The sequence below is a fragment of the Phacochoerus africanus genome, chromosome 6, assembly GCF_016906955.1.
Source record: "Phacochoerus africanus isolate WHEZ1 chromosome 6, ROS_Pafr_v1, whole genome shotgun sequence".
Taxonomy (NCBI): Eukaryota; Metazoa; Chordata; class Mammalia; order Artiodactyla; family Suidae; genus Phacochoerus; species Phacochoerus africanus.
Genome location: NC_062549.1, coordinates 1581700 through 1593963, shown reverse-complemented (window position 1 = coordinate 1593963; position 12264 = coordinate 1581700). Strand labels below are relative to the sequence as shown.

Here is a 12264-nt window from a genome sequence, read left to right as displayed (position 1 = left end):
CTGTAAATGCCAGGCCTCGGCTGAGGGACAGTGACTCACAGGGGGCGGGATGAGAAGTTTCAGTGGGGGAGGCTCTGCCACCCTTGCTCAGACGTAGGGGGGCCCACCCTCCGTGGTGGGCGGCTGAGGCCCAGGCCGGGGAGAGGCCGCCATCGCGGGGGTGTGGACGTGCTCGGCCCCTCTTACAGGCCTGTGCCAACAGGTGCGGCCCGGCAGGTGCGGAAGGAGGAAAGCCTGCAGGTGCCGGTACCCAGCCCGGGAGGTCTCCGCCCGGCCCACTCGTCCTCTGTGCCAGGCAGCGGCGGCCGGGGGGTCAGCAGGGCCCTGGAAGGGGAGGCAAGGGAGGGTCTGTGGGGTCTTGCTCCGAAGCCCGTGCTGCGCTCAGGGGAAGAGGGGTGGGGGTGCTTCAGGGTGACTCTCGGGTCTGGGCTGGGCCACCGGGCAGAGGGCCGGAAGCTGTGCTCTGGGCTGGGGAAAGCATTGGGGGGCCAGGATTAGAGGCTCCATCGTGGGGGAGACATGGGGCAGGGCCTGGGATGGGGAACCCGGGTCCCAGAGGCCAGCTGGGGGGGGGGGAGGAGGACATGGAGGCCTGAGGAGGCGGGTGTGGCCGCTGTGCCCCGACGAGGGCGGTGACCCTGGACCCCGTGGGGCCGAGCGCCTTGCAGAGCGTCCGTTGTAGGGGCAGTGGCTTCGCTGAGCCAGGCCAGAGAGGGAGGAGGGAACAGAGTGCAGTTTAGGCTGAGCCCTGGCCCCCCCTGCCGAGGCCCCGCTGGTTCGGGGTCCTTGACCTGGCTGGAGCCCTCCTCTCTCCTGCCACGTCAGTGTCCCCATCTCCTTCCTTGGTACCCGCCCCCCCCCCCCCCGCCACCATTCTGCTTCTGTGTCTCCTTTTGACCAGGGTGACCCACGGCAGGGGTGGGGGGCAGGCGTCCTGACGCCCTGGCCCCTCTGGGGCCGTCACCCGCCCAGGGGCAGAGCTCAGGGCTGTGGTCCTCAGGCCACGTGGCCCTGCGAGTGGAGTCGGGGCAGGTGGCAGGCATCCTGCGGGCACTTTCTGTCCCCACAGCAGCTCTTTGACTGGCACGGCGTCCCTCCTGTGCAGAGAGGAGAGAGGCTTGTAGCCTGTGGGGGTGCAGGGAGGGGCCGGGCTGCAGGGGGACGCCTGCCGCGGGGGGCTCCCAGAGGGCTCCTTGGAGGAAGGGTCGAAGGCGTCTGAGCCGAGGCAGCTCCTCCCCTGGGGTGGGCAGAGCAGGGTTTGCCAAGAGGAGGAAGCCTGGGGTTCCTGTTCCTGTCTGTCTGTCTTCTGTCTGTCTGTGCGCCCCGTTCCTCCCGCCTGGCCCTGTCTGTCATCTTTCTCCTCCGCTCACAGACCCCCTCCTCACTTCCCCGCCAGGCGTTCTCTGGTCCCCCGCCCCCTCCTCCCTCCGTGCAGAGCTCAGACGCCTAGTCAGCGCCCTCCCTCTGGCCATCTTGCAGTTCTGGCGCTGGGGGGGGGGGTCAGCAGGCTGGTGCCCCAAGGGCCCTGGGAAGAGAAACTTCCCCCGGCCACTCCCCCACTTCCAGTGTGACTCCCCTCCCTGGTCCCCGCCCCTTGGGGCCACCCTGCCGAGGCCCCCAAGGCCCTGGGGGCCCTGGGGCTGGGGCTGTTGCTGGCAGAACCCTGCCGCCTGAAGAGGAGGCGGGGAGCTGGGCAGGAGGGGGTGTCCGAGGGGCCAGGCCCAGGGGAGAGGGGGCAACCCAGGGCGGCAGGCCCAGCCGGGGGCAGGGGGGGGCCCAGGGAGAGGGAGGGAGGTGGGCTGAGACCAGGTGCCAGCCTGGGTGTGCCCTCCCAGGGCGGGGGGCAGGCAGCGGGGCCCAGGGCCGCCCTGATGGCGCCGCCCGCCGCTCTGTCCCCAGGGCTTCGCTGTGGAGCTCCTGCGTGGTGCTGCCGCTGCTGGCGCTGACCTGGATGTCGGCCGTGCTCGCCGTCACCGACCGCCGGTCCGCCCTCTTCCAGATCCTCTTCGCCGTCTTCGACTCGCTGGAGGGCTTCGTCATCGTCATGGTGCACTGCATCCTGCGCAGAGAGGTGGGCTGGCGAGGGCGCCCGGCCGCCCGCAGCGGGAAGGTTCTGGGAGGTCACGAGTGGGGAGGGGCGGCCGCCCTGGCACTGACGCTCTGGCGGGGCTGCCGGGGACGGTCCTCTGTTAACGCCGCAGCTTCCAGAAGCCCGGGTGCCGCCGGGGGCTGACCCCACGGAGGGGGGGCCGTGGGCTCCAGGGCAGTGGGGGCCGCTGGAGCTGGGAACAGCTCGTGTGGCAGCTGAGGCTCCCGTTTTGGCATCTTCTGATCTGATCTTCTAAGCCTGACTGTCCCCAGCTGGTAGCAAAGGATTAAGGGCACGTGCCCCTTGGGGGCTGGAAATGTGAATAAAATGTGCGTCTGACGTGGAGGCGCCCCCTTCGGGGCGTGTGGAGCGTGGCGAGGAGCACAGGGCAGCCCAGGGCCGCCAGGTCGGGACGTCCCGGGACACTGCGGGGGTCGGGAGCGGAAGGATGGTCACCTGTCCGCCGAGGCAGCACTGCCCACCCAGGCCCCCACGGAGCCCCCGCATCCACGGGGCCAGCGCCGGGGCCACACCCCAGGAAAGACCGCGGGGTGAAGGCCCACGCTTCTGACGCGGAAACACTGCCCCCACCTGCACGTCTAAGCCCCCTCCCGGGGCCTGACAAGACCCTCCCCCGGAAAAGCCACCGCACAGCAGTGCTGGGGCCGCGGAGCCACCAGGAGGAAGCGACCTCACGGACCCCACGTCAGTGCCCTCCTCGGCCCAGCCCCTGCATGCGCCCCCGGCGTTCTTGCCTTGGGGAGGCTCAGGACACAGCTCCGGGGAGACGCCACCGGCCTGCCGAGCACAGACCGGCGGCCCCAGGCCGGCGTGGAGCTTGCTGTCCCGGGTGTGGTGTGACCGAGGCTCTTGGCCCCAACGCAGCCTCTGTGAAACGAGCAGCAGCTGTGACAAAGGAGCATCCTGAGGATGGAAGGGGCCTGTAGGGATTAAAACTACAAGAGCAGAGACGGCAAAGCTCCGGAGATACAGTAACACACAGGCCACTGAAAGGAGAGGGGGTGGGACTTGGATGGTAATTCGAAGGTGGACCTCAAAGGGCCCCCGATGCAGAGCGGGAGGCGCGGATGGAGGAGGGCCCGTCAGAGAAGGGGCTCGGGGTGCCCACAGCGCGATCCCGGGAGCTAGGCGCCCCGAGGGTCCTCTCCAGCAGGAGACGGGGACAGAGACCCATGCTCGCTCGCAGGGGACGGGCCAGAGGACACCGGGCTGGACTTCCCCCTCGGCCCTTTGTAAGCTCCAGGGTCCACGTGTGGGGGCCGCGCTCAGGGCCCTGCCCCCTGGGCCAGCTCGGGGGTGCTGTGGGAGCCGCGCTGGGGCGTCAGGCCGGGAGGGGCAGGCAGAGGCCCGCCCCGTGGGCGTGGGACCTTCTGGCAGAGACCTCATCTGCGAGGGCAGAGCCTGGGTCACCGTGGGGAGCAGAGTGGGGACGCGGGGCCTCCAGGAGGTCCAGCTCCGGCTCGTATCAGTGGCTCAGAGGCCGGCGAGGCCCCGGCCCTGCCTTTGACTGGCTGTGCAGCTGTGGTGCCCTGGACTCGCTGAGTCATCACAGCAGCCCAAGCTCAGTGGCCGGGCTGAGTAGGGACAGGCCCACGGTAGGTCTGCTGAGCCCCTCCTGCCAGCTCTCCCCGCCCTCGCTCAGGACACCTCCTCCAGGAAGCCTTCTCTGCCAGCACCTTTGTTCATCTCCCCTTCACTTCCCTCCGCGGCCTTGGAAGCATCAGCTCCCCCTGGGCAGGCGCTCTGCTCACCACGGCCCCCAGCACCTGGCACTGTCAGCGGCAGGTGGCAGTGCCAGCTGTGGCTCCTCGCTCGGAGCCATCCGCTCTGTCCCTTCTGGAAGGTCCGAAGCCGTCATGATCCACTTCCCGTTGGAGGAGGTGCTGCTCTCGTGACCCCAGCTTGCCCCGGACATTGGGGACGTTCAGGCTGTGGTGACGCGGGACAGATCTGGACACCAAGTGACCCTTGAAAGGCAATGGTGGCCCCTACCGACAGTTCCGGCCAGGAGGGCCTGTGGCCCGTGGTTTGAGTTCTTACCTCAGAAGGGGCAGAGAGAGACTCTCAGAGGTCAGAGGAGGGCTGGGCCTGGGCTGCTGCTGGTGAGGCTTCCTGGCTGCTGCCCTCTCTCCACTGGCAGAGCAGCCTGTGCCCTCGTGAGTGCCCTGCACCCCTGGACACTGCAGGCCCTTCTCCACGGCACGAGGGCCCCCGAGGATCCGGGCAGGGCTGCCCCTTCCTGAGATGCTGCCCTGGCGGTAGGAACTGCGCCCTCCTGGCATGGTGACCGTGGGTGCTGGCGGCCCCTGACGGCCTCCTCTGCCCTCCCCGCCCCAGGTCCAGGACGCTGTGAAGTGCCGCGTGGTGGATCGCCAGGAGGAGGGCAACGGGGACTCGGGGGGCTCCTTGCAGAACGGCCACGCCCAGCTCATGGTAGGGCTCCTATGGGCATCTCCCCTCGGCCTCACTAGCAGGGCCTCCGAGCCCGGTTCGAGGTTGGGGAACTGAGGCTCGCCGAGGTGAGACCCCGCGTCCGGGGGCTGGGGGGTGAGCAGGATCAAGCTGATGAGTGGGCAGGGCTGGCATCCGCCCCATGGTGCATCCGCCCGCACCCTCTGGCAGCACCCTCTGGGGGTTCGGCCGTCATCTCGGCCCCCGCCCCCGTCCACAGGCCTTCCACACCGCTCACTGCCCTCCGGCCAGGACAGGCCTGGGCCGGTCCCCTAACCCCTGCCCGGCTGTGGCCTTGTCCTCAACCACATCCTCTAAGGCCCTGATGCCCTGGTCCTCTGGCATGACACACAGCACCCAGCCCCACTTTGCAGCTGTCACTTCCTCCAGGGAGCCCTCCCTGACTCCCATCTGGCCACCTACTCAGACCTTGGGGACGCTCTGGATGAATTCTCCGTGCTATCGTTGGTGCCTGCTGCTTGCTGGGTGCCCCCTGGCAAGTTGGCGGTGCTCCTGAAGGCCAGCGAGTGGCTGGCAGCCGTGGGTGCCAATGGTGAGGGTCACGGGCAGGGCCTCAGCAGAGGCCAGTGGCCAGCCTCCAGGAGGCTTCAGCGGGTTCCGGGTGAGGCAGGGGCCCAGAGGGGGAGGAAGCCAGGTCCTGGGTTCCCCCGGACACTCTTGGTCTGATACCGAGGGAGGACTTTGTGGTTTCCCACCAACCTGACCTCTGCGTTCTCCGGGAAGGAACGTCCATGCTGGACTAAGGCCCTGGAGAAGCCCACGGGCCAGCCTGGAGTGGCCTGAGCTGTGTTCCCCGACCCACCGAGCTCTTAGGGCAAGGCCGAGGTCCCCCATTTCCACTGCCCCCCGCATCTGGGCTGGGCAGGTGCTGCAGCAGGAACCATGGCCACTGCTCCAGGGCATTAGATTCTGTGTCCCAGCCCCGCCCTGCCGCTCCTGGGCCAGCCGGCCTCCGCTTCCCCATCCCCTGGGCTGCGGTGAGGACTAAAAGGGTGACGTGGGGCTGTCCCCCACCCCAGTGTATCAGCGGTGGTGGCCGGGCAGCAGGGGGTTCTGGTGTGGGGCCCCCACATGTCCTGTCCCATTGGAGGGACTCGGGCCAAGTGTGTGAGGGAGCTGTGGCCAATCCACAGACACCTCGGGGGAGAACACACACACACGTGTGCACGCACACGCACAGAGCATCCCTGAGCGTGTGGATGCCCTTAACCCTCAGGAGCGGGCATGCACACCCCTGCACACGCCCTGCGGGGGCGGGGGGCAGCTGCAGCCCCAGGCCCCCTCCCATCCTGCGGGCCGCGTGCACCGCCCCCCTGCCCCACGGCCTCACCGCCTGTCTCTGTCTTACAGACCGACTTTGAGAAGGACGTGGATCTGGCCTGTAGATCAGGTGAGCGCCTGACAGGTGAGAGCGACAGGTGGCCCTCGCCAGGGCCCACTTGCTTTTCTCTTCTCCACGCATCTGTGTGTCTGTCTGTCTGCTCATTCGTCCGTCTTCATCCCGCCCCCAGCCACGCGGCTTGACCACAGCCTAGGCCCCCCACCAGCTGCCTGTGTACCCCCCATCCCCCACCCCTCCCCTGAGGCTGCCGGCAGGGTCTGCGGGGCAGGAGTGGATGCCTCCAGAAAACTCTTCTGGGGCTCAGGTGTGAGGGACGTCAGCGCCGGAGAGAACCGTCTGGGGGCTCCCTGCCCCAGCCCTGGCCCGCTTCTCTCTGTCAGGACACCCCAGACTCAGCACCCCCAGACCTTGGCAACCCCCAGGCGTCCGCATCCCCCAGACCTCATCACCCCCAGACCTCAGCACCCCCCAGGCCTCCACACCCCTAGACCTCATCACCCCCAGACCTCGGCGTGCCCCGGAACTCAGCACCCATGTACCCTCTCATCTCTGCTTCCATCCTCCTTGGAGGGGCAGTTAGGCCGGGCCAGCCCAGTGGGACCGGGACTGCCCTGCCCCCTCTCCCCTGCCCACCGCCGCCCCGCCCCGCCCCAGGTCCATGTCCGTGTCGCCTTCATTTCTCTGCTGATATAATCCAACCGTGGAGGAGGGGCTGGTCGAGACTTCTGGTCAGAGGGACATCAGGAGCAGGGAGCAGGAAGGAAACGGTGAAAAGAACTCCCCACTGAGCCCTGGGCTAGTGGTGAGCTTCCTGGAAACAAGTGCGAAAAGGCATCAGTTACCCAATGAAAGGAAGCTGTCCGGGTGTCTTTGTTCAGTGAGCCCGATGTTTGGGGCAGTGAAAGGTGGTGGGGGGCAGAGGACCCACTGCTGGGCAGATGCTCAAGGAGCGTCTTTTCTAGAGAGAGCCGTGGGGAGGAGCCCGGGCCGGGGGGACTGCCAGCTGCTGCTGGGTGGGCCCCAGGAAGGCTTCCTTGAGGAGGTGACCTCTGGGTTGGGCTGAACGGGAGGTGAACAGAGCACGCCCTTCCTCCCTCATCTTAGTCTCATGTGCACTAGCCAACCTTCCTGAGAGGAGAGGTGACCCTGAGACTTGGGGGTGCAGTTTGTGGGGTACTAGCCTCTCTGAGCCTCCAGTCTTGGTGTCTGGCCCAGTCTGGCCCGTGGCCTTGAGAGCAGCAGGTAGCTGGCAGCTGTAGGTGGGGGCCACAAATGCAGCCAGCTGCTGAGTGGATGGAGGGTAGGGACCTGCCCGGGCGGGCACAGGGAGGGTGGGGGCCCCCACAGGTGCACAGGACGACTTCCCCCGTGGCCATGAGGCCCTAGGTGACCGGCTGGAGGGGAGGACGTGCAGGGGAGAGGCAACCAGGAGCAGGCCTTCCCTGTCCCTTGGGGGGCCGGTGTGGCAGGGAGGCCCTAGGTCCATTGGGCTGTGTGGCCGGGGTGGGGGGCCGAGCAGGCCGGGGTGCTGGTGTTGGTCTCCAGAGGGTAGAGAAGAGAAGGGACCCGCCCGCCGTGGCTCTCAGGGTGCCGGAGGAGGAAGGCCAGGGCAGGCAGGTGACCATCAGCCTGGGCAGCTTGGGGGTGTGTGCCGAGGAGGGGCTGCCAGAAGCAGCTGGTAAGCACTGGTGTCTGCCGGCTGGGCAAGGTCGTGACGCAGGAGCCCGTGCCTCCGGCCAGGGCGGGGCGGGTGCTGCCGCCAAGCAGGTGTCCGGAGGATGGGGTCCTGAGTGGGCCGAGGGCTGCTGGGCTGCAGCTCCGGACTCTGCGGGCTGAGCTGACTGGCGGGGGCAAGCTGGAGCCCAGGTCAGGGGTGGAGGAAGGCGTCCCCCACCAGCTGAGCGGAAGAGAGAGAGTGGCTCGCCCCGGGGGCCGACGCTGCTGCGTGCAGCGAGGGGCCGTGTCCTGACACTGCCTGCTGGCCTGGGCCGCCCCTCGCCCACCCTTCCCGGCTGCTCTGGGTGGGGGTCGTCTGTCCTCTTGAGGGGAGGCCAGACAGGTTCCTGTGTGCCAGCCCCATTTGAGAGGACAGAGGAATGCATGGGACCCGGGGGTGGGGACCAAGATGGGCCAGCAGGTCACGCCAAGGGGGACCGGGCGCTCCCTGGCTCCGGCCGCCCTGACCCCACGCCCGTCCCCACAGTGCTAAACAAGGACATCGCAGCCTGCCGCACGGCCACCATCACGGGCACGCTCAAGCGGCCGGCGATGCCCGAGGAGGAGAAGCTGAAGCTGGCCCACGCCAAGGCGGCGCCCGCCCACTTCAACAGCCTGCCGGCCAACGTGTCTAAGCTGCACCTGCACGGCTCCCCCCGCTGCCCGGGCGGCCCCCTGCCCGACTTCCCCAACCACTCGCTGACCCTCAAGAAGGACCGGGCGCCCAAGTCGTCCTTTGCTGGCGACGGGGACATCTTCAAGAAGCTGGACTCGGAGCTGAGCCGGGCCCAGGAGAAGGCCCTGGACACGAGCTACGTGATCCTGCCCACGGCCACGGCCACGCTGCGGCCCAAGCCCCAGGAGGAGCCCAAGTACAGCATCCACATCGACCAGATGCCCCAGACCCGCCTCATCCACCTCAACATGGCACCCGACGCCGGGCTCCCGGCCCGCAGCCCCCCCTCCCGCCAGCCCCCCGGGGGGCCGCCCGAGGCGCCCCCCGCTCAGCCCCCGCCGCCCCCGCCCCCGCCGCCTCCGCCCCCCCAGCAGCCTCTGCCCCCGCCTCCCGCCCTGGAGCCGGCGCCCTCCAGCCTGGGGGAGTCTGGGGAGCCCACGGCCCACCCAGGGCCCAGCGCTGGGGCCGGGACCAAGAACGAGAATGTGTCCACCTTGTCCGTGAGCTCCCTGGAGGTGAGGGCAGCAAGAGGAGGGGCCGGGGCGGGGGGGGGGGGGGCTAGCCGGCAGGGACGGGCGCTGCGGGTTCGGTCTCCGGCCCGCCAGAAGCCGGCACCCTGCCTCACTCCCGTGGGAATGAGTCCCCTGGCCAGGAGGGGTCAGGCCTGTGCAGGGGAGGGCTCCCCTTCCCCGCTGGTGAGGGCAGGGCTCTGCCTGCAGGGGGCAGCATCTCTCAGCCCTCCAGCCCGCCCCCACCCTGCTGGGCCCTGGTGGCTGGGAGCTTGCGCCTGTGCTGATCAAGCGTGGTCGCTTGTCAGGTGGTCCCCCTTGTTGGAGGTCTCACCCACTGCCCGAGGGCTCCGGCCTGGACACTGTCATTGGACTGAGCTGGCCTGAGTCTAATCCCTTGTGTGGGTGGACGCTCGCGGCACCAGGTCCCCCTTAGACCACCCCGAAACCCAGACTTGACCGCCAAGCCCTGCTCAGCCTGTAGCACAGGGGCTCAGGAAGCAGAGGGGTGGGCAACAGCCAGTCCCAGCACGGCCACCTAGCCGTGCCGCAGCCCAGTGTCTAGGTCTCCTGTCCCAGAAGCGTGTCCTGGGCAGCCTGAGCTGGACGCCTTGCCCAGCGCTGGAGCTGGCCTCGAGGTGGCACAGAGGCCAGCAGGGCTCACCTGCTCCTGCCTTTGAGGGCCTCGGGCTTCTCTTTCCTTCCACCCAGCGGCCCCTCCTTCTATCCACCCTCTTAGCCCGGAACTCCCAGCTCTGCGCCCTGGGTCTGGGGCAGGGTGGCCCAGCAAGGGGCCTGGGCACAGAAAGCCATAGCTTTGGTGCCGTGAGGCGTGCCTCCCAGGGCCTGGCTTGGACCGAGTGTGGGCGGGGCGAAGGGGTCCCTGCCTCGTTCACCCGCAGGCAGGGACTCTGGGTCTGGGGTCGGGGGACCCGTTGTGAATGTGCACAAACCCTCCTCCCCACAGCGGCGGAAGTCGCGGTATGCGGAACTGGACTTTGAGGTGGGTGTCGGTGGCTCCTGCCCCAAACACCTGAGCCCAGGCCTTCTGACAGGCAGGGAGGGGGCTGGGGAGGAGGACCCCCGTCCTGACCGGGAGGCCAGTCCCCAGGAGCCTGCCCTGGGCAGGGACAGGGCAGGACAGCCCCCCTCCTGATTTGCTGCCCCTGCCCCCTGCAGAAAATCATGCACACTCGGAAGCGGCACCAGGACATGTTCCAGGACCTGAACCGGAAGTTGCAGCACGCGGAGAAGGACAAGGAGGCCTTGGGCCCGGAAAGCAAGGTCTGGGGGCTAAGGGCGGGGCTGTGGGAGCCCTTGAGCGAGGCTGTCTTCTCCGCGTCCTCCGCGCCGCTTCACCCCCTCCCTCGCTGGTCCGTTCTCTCCCCCTTCCTCGAGGACTGGCCCGACCCAGCCCGAGCTAAACGGCGAAGGGGCAGGGCAGGCAGACGGCTCTGTGCCTGGGGTCCCGTCTGGACGGGTGGGCGGAAGAGCCTGGGCGAGTCTGCCTCCCGCTGCCCTTCCCTGCAAGCCACCCCCACGCCCCGCCCCAGCGCCCCGTGCCGTCGGGAAAAGCCTCCGCTCCGGTGCTTCCCCGGCTGTGCTGGGGTCTCCCTGGCGCCCACCCTGCCGGTCCGGTCCTTTCCTCACTGTCCGCCTCCTTCTCTCCACGCGCCATCTGTTCTGCCCCGCGCCCCCCTGCCCCCGTCTCGGCCCCCATCCCGTCCACTGCCTGCCGGCCAGCAGCCTGAAAAGCAGCAGACGCCCAACAAGCGGCCCTGGGAGAGCCTCCGGAAAGCGCACGGGCCGCCCGCGTGGGTGAAGAAGGAGCTGGAGCCGCTGCCGCCGTCGCCGCTGGAGCTGCGGAGCGTGGAGTGGGAGAAGTCGGGCGCCACCATCCCGCTGGTGGGCCAGGACATCATTGATCTCCAGACCGAGGTCTGAGCGGGCCGGCGGCGGCCACGCACCGGGCCACGCAGGAGGGAAGCTGCTCTGCCCGCTCCTGCCACAGGACGGGCGCAGACACGCTCGCGGGCGGCGGGCGAGGCCCGCGCCCCAGCCTCAGGGCGCTCGGACGGCGGCCAGGCAGAGGCCCGCGGTGCTGGGACCAGAGCCAGATGGGACAGGAGGCAGCAGCCCCAGTGGACACAGGGCTCCGGAGGCCCTGAAGGTGCCTCAGACTCTGCCCTCCTCGGGCCCAGCCCCGGCAGGCGGGCGGGCGGGCGCACAGGCGGCCGCGGACAGTGGCCAGGCCGGGCGCGGCCAGCATCGCGGATGCCCGCCTGAGCTGCTGCAGCAGAGGACCAGCCTGCTTGGCCCGGCCAGCCTGGCCCTGTTTTTTAGACACCCCCACCCCTCGGGAAGCAGCCAGCCCCCCTCACCCTTCCAGGGCCGGGGGCCCCTCCCCAGACCCAGGCGAGAGCACACCTTTCTCACCTAAGCCGCCCCAGGGGCAGGACCAGAAGCCCACTCCGGGAAGAAGCAGGGGTGGGGAATCTATTTTTTCTCTCCTTTTCTTTTCTTCAATAAAAAGAATTAAAAACCCACGTCCTCTTTGTGGCACTCAGGTTGGGACCGCGGCGGCCTGGGGGTGGTCTCTGGTGGCCTCCGTTCCTCTACCCGGGTCAGGGAGGGCAGGGGAGGCCCTGGCGGGCAGAGGGTCCCGCCTGGGTCAGCAATCCACCCGCGTGGGCCTTGGACCCCAGGCTGCAGGCACGTGCCCTCAGGGGTGCTGTGAGGGGACAGGGCAGAAACCTCAGGTGGGGCCCCTGCTCCCCGCCCCTCCTCTCCTGGGCCTCCAGACCCACAGAAGCAGGCATTTGCCTCCCTGCACCCGGAGTCCTGGCAGCAGGGACAAAGGCAGCAGACGGCAGTTTCAAAGCTGTCTGAGGCAGTAGGAAGAGCTGTGGGGGCCAAGGGCATGGAGAGGGGAGCAGTCCCGGCAGCTTGGGGCCCCTGCCCTCCAGCTGGCCTCAGCGGGCCCACGGCCTCCAGGTCCCTGCTCGCTTCTGCATCACCCTGTCCCACCCACCTCCCTCCTCACTGAGCAGGGCTGCCTGGACTTGGGCCACGTGCCCACTGCCCCCAGGCACCTGCGTGCTTAGCTGTCAAGGGGGCAGGTGTGAGGGACAAATGTGAACCCTCCTGAAGCCACCCCACGCCTGCAGGTGCAGGTCCAAGCCTGCCCCTTCCGCAGCGCGGCCCAGTCCTTTGAGCTCGCCAAGCCAGAGCAGCTGCCAGTTTCTGCCTTTCCTCCATGCTTCCAGCAGGGGGCAGCCTGAGCCTCCGCAGGGCACTGGCCGGGGAGCTGTGAGGCAGGGAGGGGTGGCTCGGTGGGGCCCCACCTGTGGAGCACCCAGGCCTCAGACAGCCAGGTAGACCTCCCTGTACCCCAAGAGGCAGCAGACAGAGGCCACCTGCCCAAATAGGAGGAGTGCAG

The 12264-nt window shown here is 68.7% G+C and overlaps 1 protein-coding gene across 1 annotated transcript in view; it reads left to right on the top strand.

Moving 5' to 3' along the window:
• Window positions 1-11371, top strand: part of ADGRB1 (adhesion G protein-coupled receptor B1) — a 61896-nt gene extending 50525 nt beyond the window's left edge. Inside the window, exons 24-30 of the mRNA XM_047783133.1 lie at window positions 1900-2071; window positions 4448-4543; window positions 5933-5972; window positions 8128-8831; window positions 9793-9828; window positions 10005-10109; window positions 10572-11371. Of these exons, the coding sequence (XP_047639089.1) occupies window positions 1900-2071; window positions 4448-4543; window positions 5933-5972; window positions 8128-8831; window positions 9793-9828; window positions 10005-10109; window positions 10572-10769 (1351 nt within the window). The 3' untranslated portion in view covers window positions 10770-11371. The remainder of the gene's footprint in view (window positions 1-1899; window positions 2072-4447; window positions 4544-5932; window positions 5973-8127; window positions 8832-9792; window positions 9829-10004; window positions 10110-10571) is intronic.
• The last annotated feature ends 893 nt before the right edge of the window (window positions 11372-12264 follow it).